The sequence below is a fragment of the Boleophthalmus pectinirostris genome, unplaced genomic scaffold, assembly GCF_026225935.1.
Source record: "Boleophthalmus pectinirostris isolate CB_2022bp ecotype Guang Dong unplaced genomic scaffold, ASM2622593v1 HiC_scaffold_6, whole genome shotgun sequence".
Classification (NCBI taxonomy): Eukaryota; Metazoa; Chordata; class Actinopteri; order Gobiiformes; family Gobiidae; genus Boleophthalmus; species Boleophthalmus pectinirostris.
In genome coordinates, this window is record NW_026571447.1 from 2,300,554 (window position 1) to 2,326,875 (window position 26,322).

Genomic DNA, 26,322 nt, shown 5'->3' on the forward strand with positions numbered 1-26,322 from the left:
AATTAACACTAGTGGAAGTTAATACTAGTGGAAATTGAACTAACACTGGGGTAGATGAATTAACACTATGCGAAGTTGAATTAACTTCGATCATTTCAGCTCTGGCAATTTGAACCCCCACTCAATGTTCAACTTTTTACACAGTTAAAATAACACTTTTTGTGTTAAAAACAACTCTGAAATATTTTACCCTGAAATTTTAACCCTCCAGTTTTTTGCTGAGTAGATTGGAAATTTTAGGGCTGAAATGATCCAAATGATTCAAGCGAAGGTGTGTGGAGTTTAAAAACACAGCGGAGCTCTTTTTATATCACCATATGACATCACAAAGTGAAAGAGTGTTTTTTTGTGTCGTGTGTTAAACATGTGTGAATGAAACAAAACACAACTCCAGGTCTGTTTAAAAAAGTCAAATAAAAGTGTCAAATTCCTTTATGTGAGAAAAAAAACAAATATAAACTGTTTGTTGTTTATATTTTTGTGATTTAAAGTGTGATTAAAACGTATTTGAAAGTGTACCAAATATTTAGACTTTTTTTTTTTTAGTTTAAAGTTTTACGGTGAATTCTCCTTGAAAGCTCCGGCACACACGGAGCACTCGGTGTGAAGCAGAAATCCACGGCTCCAGTCCGCGTGTACGTCACCCCCCCGGGCGCTGTGGGTGGGAACCTCGGCAGGGGCGGCGCCTTGTGGGTGGCGGTTTGTCTTTTAGTCCGCAGTCTCGTGTCAGTGCGCTTCATTCAGCTCTGGCGCTGCGCTCTGTCCGGACCATACGCGCGCACACGGCAGCACACGGACGCGCACGCACCGGAGGACTCTTTTTACGCACGGAATAACGCACGTACGGACGGGATACACGCGCACCTGTCCCGGACTCGCATTTGGACCGTAGCCCTTATGTGTGGATGGGACCAAACGGTGAGTGTCCACAACGTGATTTCAGGAGATTATTCTACTTTTCTCCGGACTTAAACTTTTGAACTGAGGAATTTGAATTTTACTTTTTGTTTTTACACGTCTTAATTTTCTACAACTTTCGGGTGCGTAAAACTGAACCAAACTTTGGATTTTAACACAAGTTGAAGCCACAAATTCCTGTCTAAAAAAACATTTCATTAAAGCAATGTTGTTGTTTTTCCGTTCAAAAAGATGTTTCAAATTTGGCATTTTTCGTTTAGGAAGCTGCTGACATAACATTTTAAGCACTTTAACGCAAAAAATATGATGTTTTACTCATTTAAAACATAAGAACGAAAATGTGCAGGATATAATTTTTAAAGAACGCGAGAGAACGAGTCTGAACTCTGTGCGTAAAATGCGTAAAATGTCACTTTTTTAATCCATAAACGATTTTTTACTAAAGGCTCTGCTGCTAAAATACAGTTTTGCATTTAAATTGTCTTTATTACTTAATAGAATAGTTACAGGCCAATTATTTGACTTGAAAACAGCACGTTACCCGCTGTTTTTACATCATATTACGCACAGATAAGCGTCCATGTTACCGGTAAATGTAGAGTTATGTCGTTTCTTTTTTATTGGTTCTATTTTGAATCATGTATCTGTTGTTTTGTTTGTTGTCGCTTCTAAAACGCGCTGTCACTGCGCGCCTCGTGGCCTCGCTCCGCTCCGTCGCCGCTTCGCTTCGCTCCGCTTCTCTTCTCTCCGCTCCTAAACTTGAGCCTCGCGTTAGATTAAAACAAAACTTACCTTCCGTATCGTGTTCGGGCTGAAGCGACCTCTCGTTTTCATATGAGACCGAAAGGGACGCGGTGCCCTTTTCTTGGTTTCAGTTTGGACTTTTCGCTGCTGCAGCTGCGGATGCGAAAAACAAGACCCTTAATTTCCTCCGCGCAGAGTTTAGGTTCACTCCTCCTGTCAGGCTGATTATTGCACGAAAATATTTGGCCTTTTTAATGTTCCTCCATTACCAAAACCTTTTCTGTTGGTTTCGTTCGTTACATGGTCTTTACTTTAAATCAATCCTCATTTTTTGTCAATTTAACGCAATTTGGAACCGTGCGTAATTGCTGCTTTTATTATGGAAACCACATTTTGTTGTTGCAGTTGTTTATTTTTTGTAGGCCAATATATTTTAACCAAACTAGATTACAATAGGCCTAAACTGTAGGAAAAAAAAAAAAGTGCAGATTTGTTGTCACGGTTGTCAATAAACCAGTAATTAGTCCTAGCGTGGCGTATGTCATAATTTAGCATTCCAATGTTACTGCTTTTTTTTTTTTTTTTTTTTTTTTTTTTGAATTGCGTAATCTTTAATAATAATAATTTTCAGGTTGCAGTTATTTGGCTGTGTTTAATCTGCAGTGAATGTCTGGTTTAAAAGTCTAGCAAAACCCGTAATGATTTTTGGTTTAGTTGATTTCCCGTGAGTCGCTGCGGTCCGTGCGGTGTCCCCCCCCCCTTCCCCCGGTGTGGGCCTCTCTCTTCCCCCGGGCCTGCTCCGCGCGGACAGCCCGGGCCCGCGGCAGGCTTCACTCGCGCTCTGGCCCCTTGTTTTTTCGGGGTCGTGTTTTTGGTCTATATTTAGCTTCGTTCACACAGAATTGTCTTCCTTCCTGCGCTTTTGGTCCCACCGCGGATCTAAAAAGGAAACCGGAGGAAACGCGCCTTATCTGGGGATGTGTTCAAACAGGGAGACCGTGGAAGATCCGGAAATCTGACACTGGAAAAGGAGCTAGACTGATAATTAGTTTTAGTCAACATTTGTTATCGGCTAAAAGTTTGTGGAAAATAGGAACTGCTGGGCTGCTGGGTTTAAACTTTCTGTTTTACGCAACATTTTGAGATATCTGTGTATTTTTTTATTTTAAATTGTTAATCACTATGACAACAGTCGTAATTTCTCATCATTCTGAAACCCGTGTTTGTTTGTGATTATCTGTCTTTACGATATTTGACCATTTCACAATTCGGTTAAATTCTAATCCAATTTCGTGTTTTATGTAGTTTTGAATTTCTTCTTTTGTTAAGGAATTTAAGGATTTTGAGATAAAACAATTGGGGAAAAGCTGAGAAATTATATAAAATAGGTTTTGTGAGGAAGTTAAGCCATTTTCTTTGTTTAAATTTTCATCTCTTCACTTCCCAGTGCTTAAAAAAAAAAAACTTTTATGTAAAAATGTTTATTTCAGTGCAAACTTGGCTGTCAAACTCATTATTTCGTGTGATATTTCTCTCTCAGGCGACCTCTCATAGCGCTGCCATGTTGACCAGTGAGGGGGCGCACGCCGTAGACCAGGACAAGATGGTGGCCGTGGCAAACGCGAACTTCATCGGCGGCAGCATCAGCGGCAGCATCAGCGACGAGCCCATGAGCGACAGCGACGCGGAGCTGGACGTGGAGGAGGTGGAGGAGGAAGAGGAAGAGTACCTGTCCAAGGCGGCCGACATGACTCACTGGAGCGAGGCCGAGTTCGAGGAGAGGTGCACCTACGTGGTCAAGGATACCGCCGTGGGGTCGGAGGTGACGGCGCCGACGAGGGCCGAAGCGACATTACCCCGGAATCTGATGTTCAAGTACAGAGCCGACAGCAGAGAGGTACGAGATACACCAGAAAACACCTAACGTTTTTGTGCGTTATTTAAAACATGACTCATTCAGGAGTTCTCAGTGAATGTGAAAGAAGTAAAGCTCAAAAAATGTCCTTCTGTAGTCATACCAGAACTAACACTGAACAACTCCATTTTTAGATCCAGTCTTTTGTGAATAATGTACCAAATCAGCAACATATTTACAAGTTGATCTGGAAAACCTTTATTACATTCACACTGTCCTGAAAGGGTTTGTAATCGAAAGGTCCATTCACTTCAGTCACACCAAAGTTAGGACTCCACTGGGGCTCGATCTAAAACTAGACCCAGACTAGAGCAGGACCAAACCAAAGTCTACGTCTAGACTGAACTGGACTCAATATATTACATTAAAACTGTCCTTAGAGGATTTTAATCTAAGAGGACTAAACTGGAACTCAATCTGAAACAAAACCTTAACTAGACCGCGACTAAACCTAAAACTAATTCTGGACTAGATCAGAACTAAACCAGGACTAGACCAGGACTACACAAACATCTACATCAGGACGAAACTGGACTCAAAATATTTCATTAACACTGTCCTTAGAGGGTTTGTCTATCTAATCTAAGGGTTCGTTCACTTCCGTAACACCAAAGTTAGGACTCCATTGGGGCTAGATCTAAAACTAGACCTGGACAAGACCAGGACCAAACCAAAGTCTATGTCTAGACTAAACTGGACTCAATATATTACATTCACACTGTCCTGAGAGGGATTGGAATCTAAGAGTTCATTCACGTTTTCACAACACCAAAATTAGGACTAAATTGGTGCTAAATCTGAAACTAAACTTAAAACTAGATCAGAACTAAACCAGGACTAGAACAGGACTGACCCAAAGTCTACGTTAAAATTAAAACTGCCCTTAGAGGGTTTTAATCTAAGAGTGCGTTCACGTTTTCACAATACCGAAATTAGGACTAAACTGGGGCACAATCTGAAACGAAACCAGGACTAAACCTAAAACTAGACCTGGACTAGACCAGAACTAAACCAGGACTAGACTGGGACCACACAAGAGTCTACGTCAGGACTAAACTGAACTCAGTATATTAGATTAAAACTGTCCTGAGAGGGTTTTAATCTAAGAGTGCGTTCATGTTTTCACTCCAAAATTAAGACTAAACCGGAACAATCTGGAACGAAACCAGGACTAAACCTAAAACTAGACCTTGACTAGAACAGAACTAAACCAAGACTAGACCAGAACCACACAAAAGTCTACATCAGAACTAAACTGGACTCAGTATATTACATTAACACTGTCCTTAGAGGGTTATAATCTGATTGCGTTCACATTTTCACTCCAAAATTAGGACTAAAAACCTGGACTAGACCACAACAAAACCTGAAACTAGACCTGGACTAGATCAGAACTAGACCATGACTACACAAAAGTCGACATCTGGACTAAAGAGTGAATGCAAAACTACGCTATAACTGTAATCTCACCGCGAAAAATGTGAAAGTACCCAAAATGATTACAAATGCATTTTTAGCATTTTAAAATCAAACAGTTGGTCAAATTTCCCGAGAAAGTACAGTTGAATGACCGTATATGTGAGTAATTAGTAAACACAGATTGAGACAGAGATATTTAGTCAGACTTTAACGGCGCTGAGTCAAGATCTGAGTCATGTGACCCAGAGAGGGGGGTACTGCAAAAATCTGCGTCCCCGGGCTAAAAAAAACACATCATGCTTGAATTAAACGCGACGAAAAACGCATTTAACACCTGTGATTCCGCTTCTGCTGACAGGGGGCGCTGCGCATGTGAGACGTCAGGTTAGGGCTCAAAAATGCATGTGTTTTGACCCCTCCGAGACGCCGTACCGTGAACTCTAACTGAACTGAAATGGATTAGGAGTTTGGAGACTTGATTTGGTCAGAAAAAGTTCAATTGGTTTATTGATTTCTGTAAAAATGAAAGACCCAAATCACAATTTAGCTACAAAACAAATCCTAATTAATGACTAGATTTGTGTGTAGTTTTAATGTTTTAGCAAAAGTTGACTTGTTGTCTTGATGGTTAGGGCTCAAAAATACATGCGTTTTGACCCCTCCGAGACGCCGTACGGTGAACTCCAGCTGAACTGAAATGAATCGGGAGTTTTGGAGACTCGATTTGGTCAAAAAAAGTTCAAATGGAGGATGCTATTGATTTCTGCAAAAATGAAAGACCCAAATTACAACTTAGCTACAAAACAAATCCTAATTCATGACTAGATTTATGTGTAGTTTTAATATTTTGTCAAAAGTTGACTTGTTGTCTTGAAATTTAAATTTCAAACTTGATTTCGAAAGATCACTATTGTCAGTTTTAAGGACAAACATTTTACACATTTTTGCCAGTTATGTAATTTTTTTTGTATCGATACTTGTTCAAATGAGTATCTAGTTTTAGTACGTGTTAAGTATCAATTAGTATCTGATTTTCGATACTTCTAAGAGCCCTACTTAGCATCCCCATTTTGTCAAAGTGGCAAAAGTTCAAATGACTGATGGTATTGATTTTTCGACGCTGAAAATGAGTGAGGCGTTGTGTGAGTGCGGGTCAAAAGTTTGCGTTCTGACACTTCAAATCTCAGAGTAAACGCGACGCGAAGAGAGCATCGATTTTCTCATCAGGTTATCAGCGGCGCGTTTAGACAGACTGAGCGCATGAAACGGCTCTCTGTGGTTATCTGCAGCTCGACGGCGGACGGAGGAAGTGAAGGGGGCAGGTTTGGTGCTAAAGCCGCGTTGTGTAACTTTTCTGGTGGAGGGTGTGTCAATTTCTTGGTCTGGAATGTTTCACAGTATGGCTTTAAACCTTTCTATCTTCATGGAGACCGAACCAGACCGAGTTACAGGTCACAATGTCTGGTTTTCTACGTATTTTTGAGCTATAAAACCACCTGGAATTGAAAAGTGTAAGGTGGAACTGTTTAATATCACACTGCGGAACATTCCAGGCAGAGCAGGACCCTCCACCAGAAAAGTTACGCAATGCACCTTTAAATAAAGTTAGCAGAGAATAATAATGACTGTGTTAGGGCTTTTGCAGTACAAGAATGTGATTTGGGAAGCATTTTTTTCTTTTTTTTTTTTCCTCAATATAAAGGGTGTCCCAAAAATGTACATCATTTTAAAAGCAGTTATCTTGAAAACTACCTAGTCTAGCTCAATGAAATTCAACAGTTTAGGTGTTGAACATCATAAGTTTATTATGGGAATGAAAAGTTGTACATCAATTTTAAAAGCAATTATCTTGAAAACTACAAAGTGTAGCTCAATGATGATGTTGATGTTGGTCTACCAGATCCTTTAGTCCTGCGTAATCAGCCTTCCTCTTAACATTTTTTGGTACCAAGTCCAAATTTGCTTGCCAGTTTTTCCAAATGTTGCACTAAAGGCTGCACAGTCTTGGGTGAGTGTGTGCGAGCAGATTCCAAGACGCAAAATGACTTCTCTTTGGGAGTGAACGGTTAAACCTGAAAATTTTGATCTTTTTCTATTAGGGGTGACAGAATAACCAAAATATTGTGATATTGTATCATCAAAAGTCTCTCAGTAATATCGCGGACCACCACAATATATTGGATCACAAGTTTCTTTGCTTAAATTCATTGTTATGGTGCAGCAAGAGCTAAAAAAAAACAGAGGGAACTACATAGACCATGATCCTTTGCATCATTTTGGTGCAAACTACTTGAAGAAACAGCAGTTCTATGCACTTTCAAAGCTTAGTTTTTAATTAAGTCTTGTCGAGGCATTTTAAGAAGAAAAAGTAGCATGTTCACAATTTTGTTAGCCACAAAATATCACAATATATATTGTACTATGAGATGTATGTCGTGAAAATCTTGTACCATGATATTTGGATATTGTTACATCCCAAGTTTCTTTACATTTTTTGAAAATTTTAGGTTATTTCAATAAGAATTGCCAAAAAAAAAAAAAAAAAAAAATGGCCTGTGAAATAAAAATTTTTTGGGACACCCTGTATATTGTCTTGTCTATAACCATAAAAGATAAATTCATTTGTAGTTAGATAGTTAAAATTGCAGCCCATTGTAGATGTAGAGTTTAGAGAATGTTCAGCAGGACGGTATTAAACTTATCTATCTTTATTCGGTTCATTTATTCAGTTACAGGTGTTTTGGTTGTTAAAAAAACACCTTAAAAATGTTCATTCTAACTCTGAGGGCCGTCGCTTCTCCGCAGATCTGACCTGTAACTTGGCTTTGTGGCGTGGTACCTCCTTGCATTGGGGTTTTCATGTGTTTTTTAATCTGTAAAGTGCTTTGAGTAACCCTATGTGTGAATTGCGCTCAAATAAACCGTCCCTTTGCGTTGTCCAGGTGATGGGAGTGTGCAGCCGTGAGTACATCCCCAGAGGCACGCGCTTCGGCCCTTTGGTGGGAGAGGTCTACACCGCGGAGACTGTGCCCAAGGACGCCAACCGGAAGTACTTCTGGAGGGTAAGAAAAGAATACGGAATAATACTACCACCACCACACAATTCTGGGCCCGAATCCGAGCCTTTCCCTGGGAGATCTGGGGGAGCACTTCCACTGACATCATCCAGGAAGTGTGTCAAACAGGAAGTGATGTCGCTGTGACACAAATAGCGCCGAGAGGGGGCTTCCTGTAAACACAAGCGCCGCAACGGTGAATGAATGAAAGAGAGAGCAAGGAAGGAGAAAGGAAGGAAGAGAAATGTTTACGTGTGGTGCATTCATGTTTGGCTTCAAATCACGAAAAGCAAAAGTCCAAAAATCAACATTTTCCCGCAGAAACCAGAAAGTATTTGGGTATGTGGTCTTAAAATATGATAATTTATGCTTTTTGTTACTGTTGGCAGGGATTAGATTAGTCAAAAATTTTGATAGTCTTGTTTTAGTCCTTGTTTAGACCCAATGTAGTCCTGGTTTAGACCTGATGTAGTTCTGGATCAGTCTTAGTTTAGTCCTGGTTTAGTCTTAGTTTAGACCTTGTTTAGACCTGATGTAGTCCTGGTTTAGTCTTAGTTTAGTCCTACGTTAGACCTGATCTAGACCTGGTTTAGACCTGATGTAGTCCTGATTTAGTCCTTGTTTAAACCTGATGTAGTCCTGGTTTAGTCTTAGTTTAGTCCTGGTTTAGACCTGATGTAGTCCTAGTTTATTCTTGGTGTAGACCTGATGTAGTCCTGGTTTAGTTTTGGTGTAGACCTGGTTTAGATCAGATTGGTCAAAAATCGAGACACCTGGGACATTTCTTGTATAAACTGGGACAAATCAGTGGTTTTGTATAAATCTACTGGGACAGGGGACACAGGCTCAAACCTGAGACTGTCCCGGGTCAATAGGGACGACTGCTCACCCGAGTCCTGGTTCTGATACTGATTACACCTAATAACTAGAGTTTTTGTTTTTTGTTCAGTTCTGTTACATCGTAGAAGTTTAAAGCCCCACTGTGGAACCTTTTAGCTAGAAAACAGACTAGGTTCAGCATTTGTGAATTTCCCTTTTGGATCTTTCATGCCAGAGGACAATGTCATTAATTGATACTTTGAAGCTGATGTCATCCACATTCCCTGAGGGTGTGATGCTAACTGAAGGTACTATTCTATCTGAAGTTCTGTGACTCAAGTGAGACTTTAATCTGAGCTTTATTTTAACACAATCTGACCATAAAGAGCAGACTTAGCCGGGGCTACAGCAGGTGTGCTGTTTTGTACTTTTAAACAAGTCTCTCACACGTAAAAAATGACAGTCACGCTAGATACCACAGACAGCAGTTTTTCAGTTAGTCACTCTCAAATGTTTTTGTCGAAAACCAAACTCCTAAACAGGACCAGGAACATTCAGACTGATCACAGGCTCTTTAAATCCAGTTTGTATTCCTTCTTGAGTTTCAGACAATCTTAAATATTTTTGGTTGTGTTTGCTTGTGTGTGTAGTGCGTCACCATGGAAACTCTTCAACATTCCACCATAGAGAAACATGTAGAACACCCCCAGCGTGCTGTCACTGCAAAAGATCAATATTTATTCTTATTCTTAACATTATTATAGTGTGAGCAGACGTCCCTATTGACCCGGGACAGTCCTCAGTTTTGAGCCTGTGTCCCCTGTCCCAGCAGATTTATACAAAAAAAAAACACTTAATTTGTCCAAGTTTTATATAAGAAATGTCCCAGGTGTCTCTATTTTTGACCAATCTGATCTAAACCAGGTCTAAACTAAGACTAAACCAGGACTACATCAGGTTTAAACCAGGACTACAGCAAGACTAAACCAGGACTACATCAGGTCTAAACCAGGACTACAGCAAGACTAAACCAGGACTACATCAGGTCTAAACCAGGACTAAACCAGGGCTACCACAATTCTTGACTAATCTGATCCCCGCCAACATTAAAAAAGAGCATAAATGATCATATTTTAAGCCCAAATACTACAAATACCTAAATACATTTTAAGTTTCTGCAGGAAAAGAGGAGCATAAATTGTCAGTTGTTTGGCCAGAAATACAGAAAACTGTGTTTCCAAATGACCATAAAGCAAAAAAAAAAAACTCCCTCAGATCATGACTGACACAAGAATACACGATGTTTACACGCTCTTTTCACAATTTTATTTATGCCAGCCGTCCCAACCCAGGTGTGTCCGTTATTTTATACAAGAAATGTCCCAGGTGTTCCTATTTTTGACCAATTTCATCCCTGCCAACAATAAAGAGAAGCATAAACTGTCATGTGTTTAGGTCAAATACAGAAAAGGTGCTTAAAAATGACCAAAACACACAAAAACGTGACAGCCCTGACTCACAGGTTAGTCATAAATGGGCTGAATACAGAACAGTTTTCCTTAATTACACACTCTTTTCACAATTTTATTATTACCACCACAAATCGAGGGTGTCTCACGTTTTAATCCTCTTCTTTTCCTTTTGTGCGTCAGATCTACGAGGACGGCGAGCTGCACCACTTCGTCGACGGCCTGGACGAATCGCGGTCCAACTGGATGCGTTACGTGAACCCCGCCCACTGCGAGGCCGACCAAAACATGGCCGCGTGTCAGAAAGGCATGGACGTTTACTTCTACACCACGCGAGCCGTCGCCGCGGGAACAGAGCTGCTGGTGTGGTACAGCCGAGAGTACGCCGCCCGCCTCCACTACCCGCCGTCAGGGGAGGCCATGATGCACAGGCTCAGTAAGTGATTTTAACTCCCAGTCATTTCAAAGTAGTGTGGTCAAAAGTATCGAAAATCTGATATGAATCGACACTATAATTAATATCGAAACTAGATACTCATTTGAGCAGGTATCTATACTAAAAAAATCACATCCACTTTCCTGACTACTTTTAGAATAATAGTAATAGTAGTAGTAGTAGTCTTATCTGTTGTAGTACTAAGTTGCCTGTAGTAATATTTACAGTAATATTAGTAACTGTGGTGGTCGAACTGATGGTAATAGTAGTAGCAGTAGTCATAGTAGTAGTAGTGGTAGTTTTAGAAGTAGTACCAACAGTAGTAGTAATAGTGATATCTGTTGTAGTACTAGTTGTTGTAGTACTAGTAATATTTGCAGTAATATTAATAATTGTGGTTGTAGAAGTGATGGTAATAGTAGTAGTAGTCATAGTAGTAGTAGTCGTAGTTGCAGAAGTAGTAGCCGTAGCAACAGTAGTAGTAGTAATAGTGATATCTGTTGTAGTACTAGTTGTTGTAGTAATATTTACCGTAATATTATTAATTGTGGTTGTAGAACTGATGGTAATAGTAGTAGTAGTAGTCATTGTAGTAGTAGTGGTAGTTGCAGAAGTAGTAGCAGTAGCAATAGTAGTAGTAATAGTGATGCTCTAGTACTAGTTGCATGGAATGTAATATAGTTTTCGTTGAAGAACTGTTGGCAAAAGTAGTAGTGGTAGTAGTAGTAGTGGTAGTTGTAGAAGTAGTAGCAGTAGCAATAGTAGTAGTAATAGTGATATTGTAGTACTAGGTTGCCTGTGTTTGAAAAACTGTTGGTAGTAGTAGTTTTGGTGTATAGGTAGTAGTAGTTTTATAACTATAACCATAGTTATACCTTTACATTTACCAGTTTTGTAGTTTTTTTATTACAAAACTCAGTGGTACTCGTGTACTGTGGTAGTAGTGGTAGTACTTCCTCCTGTCTTTATATGAGTGGTGATGTTTACCTGGCACTGATCCTAAGAGCCCATCGCTGCTTTTACTGCCTCTTTCATGTTAAAAGCCCCAGAGGGAGGGGGGAGCGGGGTACGAGAGGGGGGCATTAGTCCTACCCCCCCTCCCTCCTGTTAATGACTGTCACCGCGACGACGGTACCGCCAGATGAAAGCCTGGCGACGCGGCATGTAGTAGTTTGCGTGTACTTCGTGTGTACTTTGAGATAATGACAGAGTAAGGGACAGAGAGGAAGGAGACACAGCACTCAAAACACTGTTAAAGAGGAGACAGGACACGCACAGGATTAATAATGTCTGCTACAAGTCTACTACTACTACTACTCTACTACAACTACTATAAGTACTACTACCTCTACTACTGCTACTACTACTAGTACTACTACTACAGAGAGGAAGACACAGCACTCAAAACACTGTTAAAGAGGAGACAAGACACACACAGGATTAATAATGTCTGCTACAAGTCTACCACTACTACTACTAATACTATAAGTACTACTACCTCTACTACTGCTACTACTACTACTACTGTTACTATTAGTACAGAGAGGAAGATACGACACTCAAAAGATTAGTTAAAGAGGAGACAGGACATGCACAGAATTAATAATGTCTGCTATAAGTCTACTACTACTATTACTACTCTATTACTACTACTACTACTATTATTACTACTACTATTAGTACTACTACTGCTACTACTACTACTCCTCAAAACACTGTTAAAAGAGAGACAGAACATGCACAGGATTAATAATGCCTGCTACATGTCTACTACAACTACTACTCTACTACTACTATAAGTATAAGTATAAGTACCACTACCTCTACTACTTCTACTACTACTATTACTACTACTACTACTGCTACTACTACTATTACTACTACTACAGAGATGGAAGACACGACACTCAAAAGAGGAGTTAAAAAGGAAACAGGACACGCTACTACTACTACCACTACTACTACTACTAGTACAAGTAGTTCTACTTCTGCTCCTACTACTATTCAAAACACTGTTAAAGAGGAGACAGAACAAGTACAGCATTAATATTGTCTGTTACAAGTCTACTACTATTACTCTGCTACAATTACTACTACTATTAGTGTGACTACATCTACTGTTAGTACTAGTACTCCTACTGTTGTTGCTACTACTACTACTACTAATACTACTACTACAGAGAGGAAGACACGGCACTCAAACACTGTTAAAGAGGAGACAGGACACACACAGGATTAATAATGCCCGCTACAAGTACAACAACAATAAGTACTACTACTACTACTACTACTACTACTACAAAAAAGAAGAATTATTTTAGAATGATCTTGAGCTGTATCAGAAGATGTATAAGAGAAGAAGAAAGAAGAGAAAGTACTACCATTCTTTTTTATGATCCTCGTGGTATCAGAATCAGTATGGAGTATCGAGTCGATTCCTCAGTATCGAAATCGAGTGTGAAATGTTAGTATCGTGACAACACCAAGTCTAAACGTTCCAAGATAACGAAGGCCATATAGTTTAGGTCTCAGGGACAATGGTGCGGAGGAGCAGAGGTTAGCACAGGTACAGACTGAACCAAGAACAGAGGCCATTGAGGAGACAGTGGGGCTGTATACTCACTCACCGCGGGGGGCTTCGGGGGGGCATCACGGGGGCTTTAAGGGCAGACCCGGGGCAATGCGCATGGGCCAGAGGAGTCGCTCAGGCTGCAATTAGCTCTGAGTCTCACCTGGGAACTGTAGTCCTATTCAGGGGCTTTGAATGAGACTACAGTTCTTTGAGCCTCCACAATAAAACAGGGCAGTAAATGACTTATCTTTTTATATCACTATTATCAGACTGAGTGTGTTGCCATAGTAACGCTTTGGTATTCACCTGTCAAATCTGGGAGTAAACCAAGAACTAAACCAGGACTACATCAGGACTAGAACAGGGCCGAATCAAGTCTGCATCAGGACTACACTAGACTCAAACCAGGATCACATTTTCCACGGTTCTTTAATAAAATATATGTTATCTTTTCATAAAATTATTATTGCATTGACCAAGAACTAAACCAGGACTAAACCAGGACCAGAAAAGAACAACAGGACTAAACCAAGTCTACATCAGGACTACACTGGGCTCAAACCAGGATCAAATTTTCACCTATTCTTTGATAAAATATAATGTATATTTCATAATTTTATTAAAGCACACATCATGACAAAACTGGGACTAAACCCAGAACTAAACCAGGACTAAACCAAGACCTAACCAGAACTTGAACAGGACTAAACCAAGTCTACATTAGAACTAAACTGGGCTTAAACGTAACTTAACTTTGCAAGAAAATTTGAAGTGCAAGTCGAAATGTAACCCAGCAAAAACTCCCAAAGAGTTCAAAGTACTTCAATATATTGTTTGTTGATATGAGAAGAAGTCGGCGTTCCGTAGTGATTTGCACTCGTTTTTGTGAGTCTGTCCGTACTTTGAAATGAGGGGTAATGGTTAGCCCCCCCCCCCCCCCCCCCCCCCCCGGCCCCCCCCTCGCTGTGGTGACGACTTGAACTTCCTGGCAGAGGGTTCGCGATGACAGATTGATATCTCCGAAATGGCCCACTGTTTGTTTTCTGGAAGTGGGAGAGAAGAGAGGAGGAAGAAAGGATACAGGAAAGGAAAGGAGGAGGGAGAGAGAGAGAGAGGGAGGAGGAAAGGAACAAGGAAAGGAGGAAGGAGAGGAGGAGGCTAATTGATAAGGTGGATGTTTACACTGGGCGGATGTAGCTGTGATGTACAGGTCAGCAGCAGCGTGTGGGGGCCTGCCTCAGAGTACACCCAAAATACTACTACTACTACTACTACTACTACTACTACTACTACTACTACTACAGGTCAGCAGCAGCGTGTGGGGGCCTGCCTCAGAGTACACCCAAAATACTACTACTACTACTACTACTACTACTACTACTACTACTACTACTCTACTACAGGTCAGCAGCAGCGTGTGGGGGCCTGCCTCAGAGTACACCCAAAATACTACTACTACTACTACTACTACTACTACTACAGGTCAGCAGCAGCGTGTGGGGGCCTGCCTCAGAGTACACCCAAAATACTACTACTACTACTACTACTACTACTACTACTACTACTACTACTACTACAGGTCAGCAGCAGCGTGTGGGGGCCTGCCTCAGAGTACACCCAAAATACTACTACTACTACTACTACTACTACTACTACTACTACTACAGGTCAGCAGCAGCGTGTGGGGGCCTGCCTCAGAGTACACCCAAAATACTACTACTACTACTACTACTACTACTACTACTACTACTACTACTACTACAGCAGCTGTGGGGCCTGCCTCAGAGTACACTACTACTACACTACTACTACTACTACTACTACTACTACTAGCTGTGCCTGCCTCAGAGTACACCCAAAATACTACTACTACTACTACTACTACTACTACTAGGCAGCAGCAGCGTGTGGGGCCTGCCTCAGAGTACACTACTACTACTACTACTACTACTACTACTACAGCAGTGTGGGGCCTACTACTACTACTACTACTACTACTACTACTACTGGTCAGCAGCAGCGTGTGGGGGCCTGCCTCAGAGTACACCCAAAATACTACTACTACTACTACTACTACTACTACTACAGGTCAGCAGCAGCGTGTGGGGGCCTGCCTCAGAGTACACCCAAAATACTACTACTACTACTACTACTACTACTACTACTACTACTACAGTCAGCAGCAGCGTGTGGGGCCTGCCTCAGAGTACACCCAAAATACTACTACTACTACTACTACTACTACTACTACTACTACAGGTCAGCAGCAGCGTTGGGGGCCTGCCTCAGAGTACACCCAAAATACTACTACTACTACTACTATACTACTACTACTTAAGCTACTATTGACTATACTGCTACTACTACTACTGCACTACTACTACTGCTGCTGCTACTACTACTACTACTACTACTACTACTACTACTACTACTACTACTACTACTACTACTACTACTACTTCTTCTGCTGGCTGCTGCTTCTGTTGCTACTAGTACTACTACTACTACTGCACTATGCACTACTACTAACTAACTACACTACTACTACTATTACTACTGCTACTACTACTGCTGCTGCTGCTAATACTACTACTGCAGTTGTATCTGTGTAATCTCTCAGTCGTCCAGGTAGACTCCATAATTAGAATTCTGTTAACTTGACCACTACAAAGTACTACTACTACTACTACAATAACTTTTACTGACTTTACAGCTACTTCTACTCCCACTACTTCTGAAAGGCACAGTGTTTTGTCGTGGTGTAAGCCTAAACCTGAGGCAGAGATAAAGCGCTCGGGTCAGAAAGTTAAAACAAGCCATCGGTAACTCAGTGCACCAATTAGGACGACACATTTGACGAACGACCGCGGGTGGAGGACGGGGGGGGGGGGGGCAGGGCAGGAAGTGAGCCGTGACAGCCACCCGCCCCGGGGCAGACGCTGCTTCTATTAATGAAGATAGAATCAGGGCCGTGGCGTAATGGAGGCTCCTTCACTCACACAATAAAGCACGGTCCAGCCAATCAGGGAGCAGAAAAACTTACAAAATACAGAACTTTCATTTATTTGATGCACAATGCTTTTTAATCAACCTTTTGTGTGGATCTTTTGCTAAAGTTGGGACAATTACAAGTGAAAATTGAGAAAAAATTATGTGTCCTGGTTTAGTTTTGGTTTAGATCCAGTGTAGTTTTGGTTTAGTTCTGATTCATTCTTGGATTAGTCTTGGTTTAGTTGTAGTAAAGTGCGGGTTGACTCCTGATTTAGTCTTGGTTCAGTCCTGGTTTAGTCCTGGTTCAGTCCTGGTTCAATCTTGGTTTAGTCTTGGTTTTGTCCTAGTTTCAGTCCTGGTTTAGGCCTAGTTCAGTCCTAGTTTCAGTCCTGACGTAGTCCTGGTTTAGTTCTTGTTTTGTCCTGGTTCAGTCTTGGTTTAATGTTGGTTTTGTACTAGTTTCAGTCCTAGTTTAAGTCCTGTTTTTTGTCCTAGTTTAGTCCTGGTTCAGTCCTGGTTAAGTCTTGGTTTAGTCTTGGTTTTGTCCTAGATTCAGTCCCAGTTTAGTCCTAGTTCAAGTCCTAGTTTCAGTCCTGGTTCAGTTCTGGTCCACTCCTGGTTTAGTCCTGGTTTAATCCGTATTTAGTCCTGGTTCAGTCCTAATTTCAGCCATGGTTTAGTCCTGGTCCAATCCTGGTCCACTCCAGGTTTAGTCCTGGTTTAGTCCTGGTTCATTCCTAGTTTCAGTCGTGGTTCAGTCCTGATTCAGTCCTGATTCAGTCCTGGTTTAGTCCTGGTTTACTTCTTGATCTTAGTAGTCTCGTAGACTTCATCATTCAGATTATACCATGGAGAGTTCCGGTATATTGCTTTAAACCCTCTCCATAAACCATGTGACAGTTTGACATATACGACGTGGGTCCTGGATCGCGGCGCCTGGAGATAACGGCTCTCGTTTGATTTGTTGACTCTCGGCTTGGCGCTGGCACGTCAGCGTCCGTGCGCCGGGCCTCCGCTTCCCATTGGCCCGATGCGCGCGGGGTCAGGGGTCAGACGAGACGCTTCCTCCTCCGTCTCTCACACCTCTGGCTCTTCCTCGTGATGAAAGCGCAGATTAGGAGCGGGGTTAGCGCGCGGTGGGGCTGTCAGGAGCGGAGCACTCACGGCCTAAATGGCTCTTCAAACACACAGGGTTTAACTGCGGGTCAGAGCTGGAGGCCTGCGCCGCTTTAAAGTGTGTGGGACAGCTTAGGCTCACTGAAAACACTAAAAACTCACTCAAACACTATTAACATCATTATATTTACAGCAAACCTATTCACTTTTTAACCGTGTTCTCGTAGTTTCTTCACACTGACCCTCTGAACTTGTATGTGGATTGACCCGTGCACGTTTGAGTCTTTTTTATAGAGCCACTAAACACCAACATCACGTTTTTTCTACTGCTGATCTGTGTAAATGCAACACTTTCAAATTGAAAATGAATATAGGCTAAAACTATAAACAGTTTTGTGATGTAGAAAACATAAAATGAATAAAATAAACTTAATAAGGCAAAGAAAATCATGAATGTATCCAAAATAAACTCTATCCAGCTGTTCTACAATCTCTATATTTAAAAAATAAAATAAATATACTTATTTATTAGGGATGTAACAATATCCAAAACTCTCGGTACGATATTTTCACGATGTACATCTCACGGTACAATATTTATTGTGATATTTTGAGGAGGTTAACAAAAACTGTGAACATGCTACTTTTTCCTTTTCAAATGCCTTGATAAGACTTAACCCAAAGAACTAAGACTTAAAAGTGTTAGAACTGTTATTTCTTCATGTAGTCTGCACTGAAACGGAGCAAAGGATCATGGTCTATGTAGTTCCCTCTTGTTCCCTCTTCCCACTTGTGATTCGATATATTGTGATGGTCCACGATATTATTGTGAAAACTCTGACGATACGATATCACAATATTTCGGTTATTTTTACATCCCTATTATTGATATAAAAAATATCCCAAACTTTGTTTTGGATATTTTATTTTATTTGGATTCTTTTATTAAGAGAAATCTGCTTTAAACTCATATTAATCTCCCTCTTCTCTCTCTCCACAGAGCAATCCCTTCTCGAGGTGAAGCAGCAGCAGGCCTCAGAGGAGCGATTGTCTCCGCCCACCAGCGCCTCCCCCACCCACGTGACCCCCAACCACGGGACCCCCACCCACGTCCCCACCCGCCCCAGACGCGAGCACAGCGTCTTGTCCATCCTGCGCGGCACAAACTCCACCAAACGAGAACCCAGCCGCCCTCTGCCCACGCGCCCGCTTTACCCCACTCCGCTGCACCCGGAGGACTTCTTCAAATCGAGCCAGATGCCCTCCCGTTCGCCAGGAAACCACTCCTCCACCACGCCCAGCCCGAACGCCCGCAGCAGTCCGGAAAGCAGCCCGCATGGAAGCCCCCTATCTGGGCCGTTCTACCCCTCCGCCCTCCCCTCTTTCCCTGGGTACTCTCCTCCGTCTGCTCCCCTCTCTGTTCCATTCTACCAGGCCTCCACCTCCCCGTACTCGCGCTACCTCCTCCCCCAGAGCTACCCTCTTCCAGGCGGCGCCGTGCCCACGATCGGAAGTCTTTTCCCAAGGATGTACCCTCTGTACAACAGCCTCCTCCCCCCTCTCCTCCCCTCTGACGCTGGGGCAAGAAGGTTCCTTCTCCCTGACCACCTGCCCACGCACAGGGACTATCTGCTCCCAGCTCCCACCAGCGCCTTCTCCTCCGCTACGTCGCTGAAAGACAAAGCGAACTCTCACCTGTCCTACCACATGGTGCCCTCCAGCGGCTCCCCGACCGCCGGAACGTCACCTCCCAGCGAGCGCGTCGCCACCAAGCCCACGTCGGCGATGCTGGCGAGCCCGGGCGCGTGCAGCACGGACTCGGATGAAGCGATGAACTTGAGTAAAGTGAAGCGTAGTGCGGGGTCGGCCGGGTACAAAGCGCTCCCCTATCCGCTCAAGAAACAAAACGGGAAGATCAAATATGAATGCAACGTCTGCAGCAAGACCTTCGGGCAGCTCTCCAATCTCAAGGTGAGGCTCCAAGAAATTTCTGAAAATATATAATTCTGCATTGCCTTTATTTATTTCAGAAAGTGGACTTTTATGAGTTTTAAGCCATTCTATGTTCTAATGTTGATACCTCTTCAAAAACAAACCTGGAGTTGAGTTTTATTTCAGTCACACATTTGAGTAACCCAGAATTATTAGTCTGTCTACATCTCCGAAGCTCAAAATGCTCTGTTCCACCTTGTGACGTCATGTAGTGGTAGTTTTCAAATTAACAGCAACATAGTTTGACCAGACATCCCTGTTTACCCGAGACAGTCCCAGTTTTGAGCCTGTGTCCCCTGTCCCAGCAGATTTATCCACTGATTTGTCTCAGTTTTATACAAGAAATGTCCCAGATGTCCCTATTTTTGACCAATCTGATCCCTGTCAAAAGTAAAGAAAGAAATACATTGACATTTGTTTTGATAAAATACAGAAAAGCTGCTTAAAAAAGACCAAAACACAAAGAAAATGTGACTATACTGACTTAAATGTTTGTTATGAATGGGCCGAGTGCAGAACAGTTTCACAATTTTATTATTACAAACCACCAAAAAAACAAGGGTGTCCCAGTTTTTGCGTTTGAAAATCTGGTCACCCTGGTTGATTAGACTGGCAATTCCATGACTGAAACCATCCAAATGATTCTAGTGAAGGTGTTTTCCATTTGAGAGAAGAAGCCCTTAAGCCTTAACATGCAAAACACAACTTCAAGTCCGTTTGTGATGCAGAAACAACATTATAACGTAGATAAGAAAACAGTATCACTCGGGCCCTTTCAGTGTCTTGTATTGCGCAAAACTGACTGTTGTGAGTTTTAAGCCATTTTATAATGTTGTTACCTCATCAAAAACATACCTGAGGTTTGGTTTGGTTTCATTCACACATGTTTGAGTAATCCTTAATTATTAGTCTGTCTGCATCTCCAAAGCTCCAAAAGCTCTGCACTGTGGTCAAAGTCGGACTCAACCAGGACCAAACCTTAAGTGTGAACTAAAGTCCGGAGACAAAGAGGATGTTGAAATTTGAATACTTTAGTTTCATGCGGATAGGCCCGGTAATTACAGAGAAATGAGCCATAAACCGGGTCAAAACATATGCATTTTTCGTACCTGTCGCAGCCTCACGTGCGTCTGACATATCGAGATGAGACAGCGCCGTCACCGCTCTCTGATTTACGGGCTAATTATCATTCCAGCCTTTGTACACGAGACACAAGCTGTAATTACCACTCTACTAAGGTGTGCCAAAAAACGGACAACCCAAAACACGACATATGGCATCAATAATCCGCTTTCATGTCTGTTAAATGAGTCTCGTAGTAATTAAAGCGATTTCCCAGTGTGTCAGATGCCCTCCCACACTCCTATATCCTCTGTATGTGTCAGATACTCTCCCACACTCCTACGTATATCCCTCTGTATGCGTCAGATGCCCTCCCGTCCTCTTACTGTATATCCCTGTGGTTAGATTGAGGGTGGGGGCAGGTCAGATGTCTCTAGTTAGTCTGCACATGTGGTGGTGTGTCAGATGCCCTCCCAGATGTTGGAGTGTGGCTGGAGAATGGATTTGTGGATTTGACTTTTGGACTTTTTTTGTTGTTGAAATAAAAACCTGGTTTGGTCTCTCGTCAGGTCCATCTCCGGGTGCACAGCGGAGAGAGGCCGTTCAAGTGTCAGACGTGTAACAAAGGCTTCACGCAGCTGGCCCACCTGCAGAAACACTACCTGGTCCACACGGGGGAGAAGCCGCACGAATGCCAGGTGAGGAGGAGGCAGGCTTCACCTTTTCAACATATAGTTTTTCAAGAAAGAATCAGGCTTAGTAACTAATTACAGAAGCCTAAGTGAATTTTCCATGACTTTACAGCACCAACATGTGTAGATTTGATCAGACTTTTAGGGCTAAATCTGAAATGTTAACTCTTTCCACTCACCTTATGGTTTGGGATTATAGTTTTTTAACATTCAAAATCCTGTCAGTGCATTTATTGTCGTCTCTTTTAAACAAAAGATGCACACGTTCAGAAATAATCAGAATAGCTTCATGAAAAATTAACAGAACGCTGTAGTTGTGTGAAAGAGATACTAAAATTCCAACACTTTTCCAAAGCTTTCATTGAATTTACAAAATTCCATGACTTTTCCCAGCCTGGAAAATGACATTTTCATTTTCCATGACTTTTCCAGGATTTCCATAACTGTGGGAAGCCTGGGTATTTTAAGTGAAGTCTTCTTTTTGGAGCTTTCTACTGATTTATAACATTTTTTTCATCATCAAAAACACTTCTGAAGAGGTTTAAGATGTCATTCATGCATGTTTGAGTAATCTAGTGATCTCTCCTGGGCCCTGTTTAAACCCTATTTATGGTTAGCAGTACGAGGCTGTACAATGCTCCTCCTACAAGCCTACGCTCCTACATGACAATTCTCCATAAATATACAAAAACATGATAGAAAACGCTGTAGTGATTGTGTTGTGATAACGCTCTTAAGGCAAGCAACTTAGCATGGAGAGCAAACTGAGGGGAGACACTAAAAATGAAAGTGAAATTTATTACACGTTAATAAAAGGTAACGTGGAGATCTAAATATGGTCTAAATGTGTTAGCAGTTAATGCCTCACAGAAGTAAAATAAACCCTCTTTAATTAAAACTGCACTAACCATTCATTAAGCTTTTATTACTTTATTATTACGCGTCTTTTCTTTCTTGGAATTCTGTCATAGTTTAATAGGGTTAGGCATTATAAGTACTTTTACTTAAGTACAGCCTAAACCCGGTTGTAGTCTGTGTTTTGTTTCGTAGTGCTGTAAAATGAGCGAATAAACTACTACTACTCGTACTTTTAAGCCTGAATAATTTTTAATAAATGATTTGTTCTTTATGGATTAAGTCTTTGTTCACACTTAATGTTGTTTTTATAAAGTGGTACCAAGATGTTTTGTCCTGTATCATAAAAATACGGAAGCCGAGACAGGTCACAACAAATACAAATGCGACAACACAAACAAAAAGCCATAACAAACCAAAAAAAGCCACAACGGAAATGGCCGCGGGACTTTATTTTAATGCAAATGCCACAACACAAACGCAAATGCCGCAACACATTAAAAAGCCACAACGGAATGACAAAATGCAAACGCCACAACAAATACAAATGCCACAACACAAACGCAAATGCCGCAACACATTAAAAAGCCACAACGGAAGTGACCGCGGGACTCTATTTTCCGACGGACCGATCAAGCGGCAAGTGAAGAAGAAGAACTACAACGTGAATCGAATAATGATAAAACAATAAATTATTTTTACTTATGTTTCCAACTTCTCTGTTCCTTTACTTTTCACGTTGTAGTTCTTCTTCTTCACTTGCCGCTTGATCGGTCCGGTCCGTGTTGTGGCTTTTGTATTTGTTGCGGCGTTTGCGTTTGTTGTGACCCGTATAAAAACCCCAAATCTAACTTACCGTTTTTTGTCGATTTCAGGTTTGTCACAAGCGCTTCAGCAGCACCAGTAACTTAAAGACCCACCTGCGCCTGCACTCCGGAGAGAAGCCCTACCACTGTAAGCTCTGCCCCGCCAAGTTCACGCAGTTCGTCCACCTCAAACTCCACAAGAGACTGCACTCCCGAGAGCGCCCCCACAAGTGCCCCCAGTGTCACCGCAACTACATCCACCTGTGCAGCCTGCGCCTCCACCTCAAGGGCTACTGCATGGCCTCCAGCGCCCCGTCCCGCCTGGCCATGGAGCAGCTGCACCGCGCCAACGAGGAGATCGAGCGCTTCGACCTGAGCGAGCACGCCGAGCGCCTGGACACGCTGCAGGGGGGGGCCGAGCTGGAGGCCATGCTGGAGAAGCAGGTCCTGGGGATGCAGTGGAGAGAGGCGGAGCTTAAATACCACGCGGGCGGGTTCGCGGCGTACGATTCGCCCAACGAAACGTCCGTCATCAAAATGCGCCACAGCAGCCCGTCGCTCCCGGTAACGGTCAAACAGGAAGCAGAGGTCTGAGGGAAAAAAGACTGAGAAAGAGACTCGAAAATGCTCTTAATGGAGGACTGTACAAACAACATGGTGATAGAAATTCTCACCCCAGTAAATGCATAAAAAATTGTTGGAAAAAAATTGACATATGAGAAAAAAATATGAAACCTATAACAAAAAAAATCACAAAAATGCATCATATTTTTACACATTAATATGAACTGATTTAGTTAGCAATGTATTTAGAAAAAAATATTACAGCATTGCTCTGTTTACTATAAAGATTCTAAAATACCAACAAATTGAAGTATAAATGGGTAATACTTTCCAGATGATAGTAATAAAAAAAAAATAAATTCACAAAATTTCAAGCTATTTATTAATCCAATGTTTGTGAAATTTGAAGTTGCGTTACTGGGGTAGAATTATAACTTGGAAAAAGCCATATACGACAACATAGCTTTATTTTTCACCAAAGAAATGATCTCAAATGTTTAACGATCGAAATATGCAAACGAACTCACAGCTTTAAAACCAGGATGCAGAAAACTGGACCGGCTCAGTGGATCTAAAACCAGGACTCGCGTTGCCCGGAGCAACTTGTAAATAAAAGACTTTAGAAACCACTCAAACGTTTCCTCAAATCAGGGACTTCCTTCTTCTCAGGGCGAACCCAAAGCGACCCGCGACTACTACACTGTCCTTATGATAGAGACAATCATGTAACCAGGTTTAATGTTATTGTAATTTAATGTTAATATTGTAATGTATGTTTTTGTTTATCCTTCTTAATTTATTGATGATTCTCTTCCAAAGATCTTAAACTCTTTCAAAACACGACATTATCAGGGCTTTTTTATATTTATGTAACTTAACTTTCACCTAAACCGGCACATACGGCATAGCTTCTACATTGGTCAATCCGTCTCTGCCTTTTCACAAACAAGGGCATTTTTACCACAACGTTACCTCAGAGTGAATGTTCGAATGATTGTGATGTAATATTTATTTTGTTGTTTTTATTTTTTGCTACTTGAAGAAGAATGAAGCGAGCGAGGGAAGGTTTAGCAACGTGTAGCACATTTGTCATTCTGTTTGAGAACACTGACGCTAAGCAACCAAAGCGACGTGCAAGCTCCCGTATCCCGCCCCAGTCCTAGAATAATCCCTAATCTTTCACGTTTTAGTAGAGATGCAACAGTAACCTGAAATATCATGATATCGTGTCATCAAAAATAATAATACCATGGGCTGTCACAGTGTATTGAATCACAAGTTCCTTCGCTTAATTGCATTTTTTTTTATAATAGCATCGGGAACTGCATATCCCATGATTCCTTTCTGCGCAGACAATGGAAAGAAATATGTTTTTTAGTTGTATTCTTGAGATTATGACAGAAATAACACACCAAAACCTTGTCAGGGTATTTATTTTAAAAGCAAAAAAAGTGTCATATCTACAATTATATCAGCCTCTCTAAAATATTGCAATAAATATCGTACCGAGAGATTTGGATATCGTTACATCTCTAGTGATATTGTATCGTCAAAAATCTCAAAATAATATCGTGGGCTGTCACAGTTTATCGAATTGCAAGTTTCTTTGCTTAAATGCATTTTTTTATAGTAGCAACAGCTAATAAACATTGGGAACTGCATATCCCATGATTCATTTCTGCGCAGACAATGTAAAGAAATATGTTTTTTACTTGTATTCTTGAGATTATGACACTAATAATTCGCACCAAATTCTTGTCAACGTATTTTAAAAGCAAAAAAGTGTCACATCTACAGTTAGATCAGCCTCTTCAAAATATAAACTGATACCGATACCATACCGAGAGATTTGGATATCGTTACATCCCCTAGTAATTCCACCAATTAGAATCAACACATATAAGATTGAATTTACCAGATTTTCAAAATAAAAAAGTGGGATGTCCCTGTTTTGGGGCAGTTGGTAAGAATAAAATTGTAAAACGGAAAATTATAATGAGTTCGGCCCATTCGTGACCAACATGTGAGTCAGTATAGTCACATTTTCGTAGTGTTTTGGTCGTTTTTAAGCAGCTTTTCTGTATTTTACCCAAACAAATGACGGTTTATGTCTCTCTTTACTGTTGGCAGGCTCAGATTGGTCAAAAACAGGGACATTTCTTGTATCAAACTGGGACAAATAAACGGTTTTGGGTCAATCTGCTCAAAACTGGGACTGTCCTAGGTCACTGTTTATAAGATGTGGAATTCAAATGCTCAAAATTCAGCGATTTCCAAATTAAAAACTGATATTGATTTCTTAAAAAGCTAATAACATTTATAGAGAAGAATAAGGGAGTATTTTTAAACCAAAAAGGGACGTAACACGAGCAAACAAAGTGACATGTTAGTTTGTTTCCTGTTAATTTATGATTATTTAGCCAATGATATCTTCTATAATTTATTCAATTTTCCACCAATTGGAAACTGCCCAAAATATTCAAATGATTATCCAAAATATTTACAGTATATTGGGCTGGATATGGGATCTTAAAAATGATTATTTAAACCAAAAGGGACGAAGGAAAAAAAGGATGAAGTGATATTAAAGTGTTTCTCTTGTAAATGTTTGTGAATAGTCTTCATGTCAGCCATTTTGTTGTTGATTTCCTGAATGCACTGGCTCCGCCCCTTCTCCTTTTGACGACTTTATTTTATTTTATTTTATTTTATTTGTATTTTATTACGACACTGAAGCATTAGGAGTGTCTTAAAGTCCAGACTGTCCATGTGTTCGACCAAAGCTGTCTTGAGCTTTTACTTCCTGTTTACACTCTGGTTTACAAATGTCTTTTATTTATGTGCAAAATGTCAAAATGTAAATTATGATATAAAAGTTTCATGATCTAATCTAAAA

The 26,322-nt window shown here is 41.2% G+C and overlaps 1 protein-coding gene across 1 annotated transcript; it reads left to right on the forward strand.

Annotated features, from left to right (window-relative positions):
- The first annotated feature begins 756 nt into the window (after window positions 1-756).
- prdm1a (PR domain containing 1a, with ZNF domain) lies at window positions 757-26,322 on the forward strand. The gene is made up of 7 exons (XM_055163817.1): window positions 757-918; window positions 3,203-3,559; window positions 7,939-8,058; window positions 10,524-10,776; window positions 18,456-19,426; window positions 21,079-21,207; window positions 22,932-26,322. The coding sequence occupies exons 1-7, from the start codon at window positions 898-900 to the stop codon at window positions 23,454-23,456; spliced, it is 2,376 nt and encodes a 791-aa protein (XP_055019792.1). The 5' UTR covers window positions 757-897; the 3' UTR covers window positions 23,457-26,322.

Bases quoted from the DNA above. Each gene is read 5' to 3' on its own strand.
- prdm1a (XM_055163817.1), top strand. From the start codon at position 898: ATGTGTGGATGGGACCAAACG. The intron at 919-3,202 runs GTGAGTGTCCAC...TTTCTCTCTCAG, and splicing joins TGTGTGGATGGGACCAAACG to GCGACCTCTCATAGCGCTGC. The intron at 19,427-21,078 runs GTGAGGCTCCAA...GTCTCTCGTCAG, and splicing joins GGCAGCTCTCCAATCTCAAG to GTCCATCTCCGGGTGCACAG.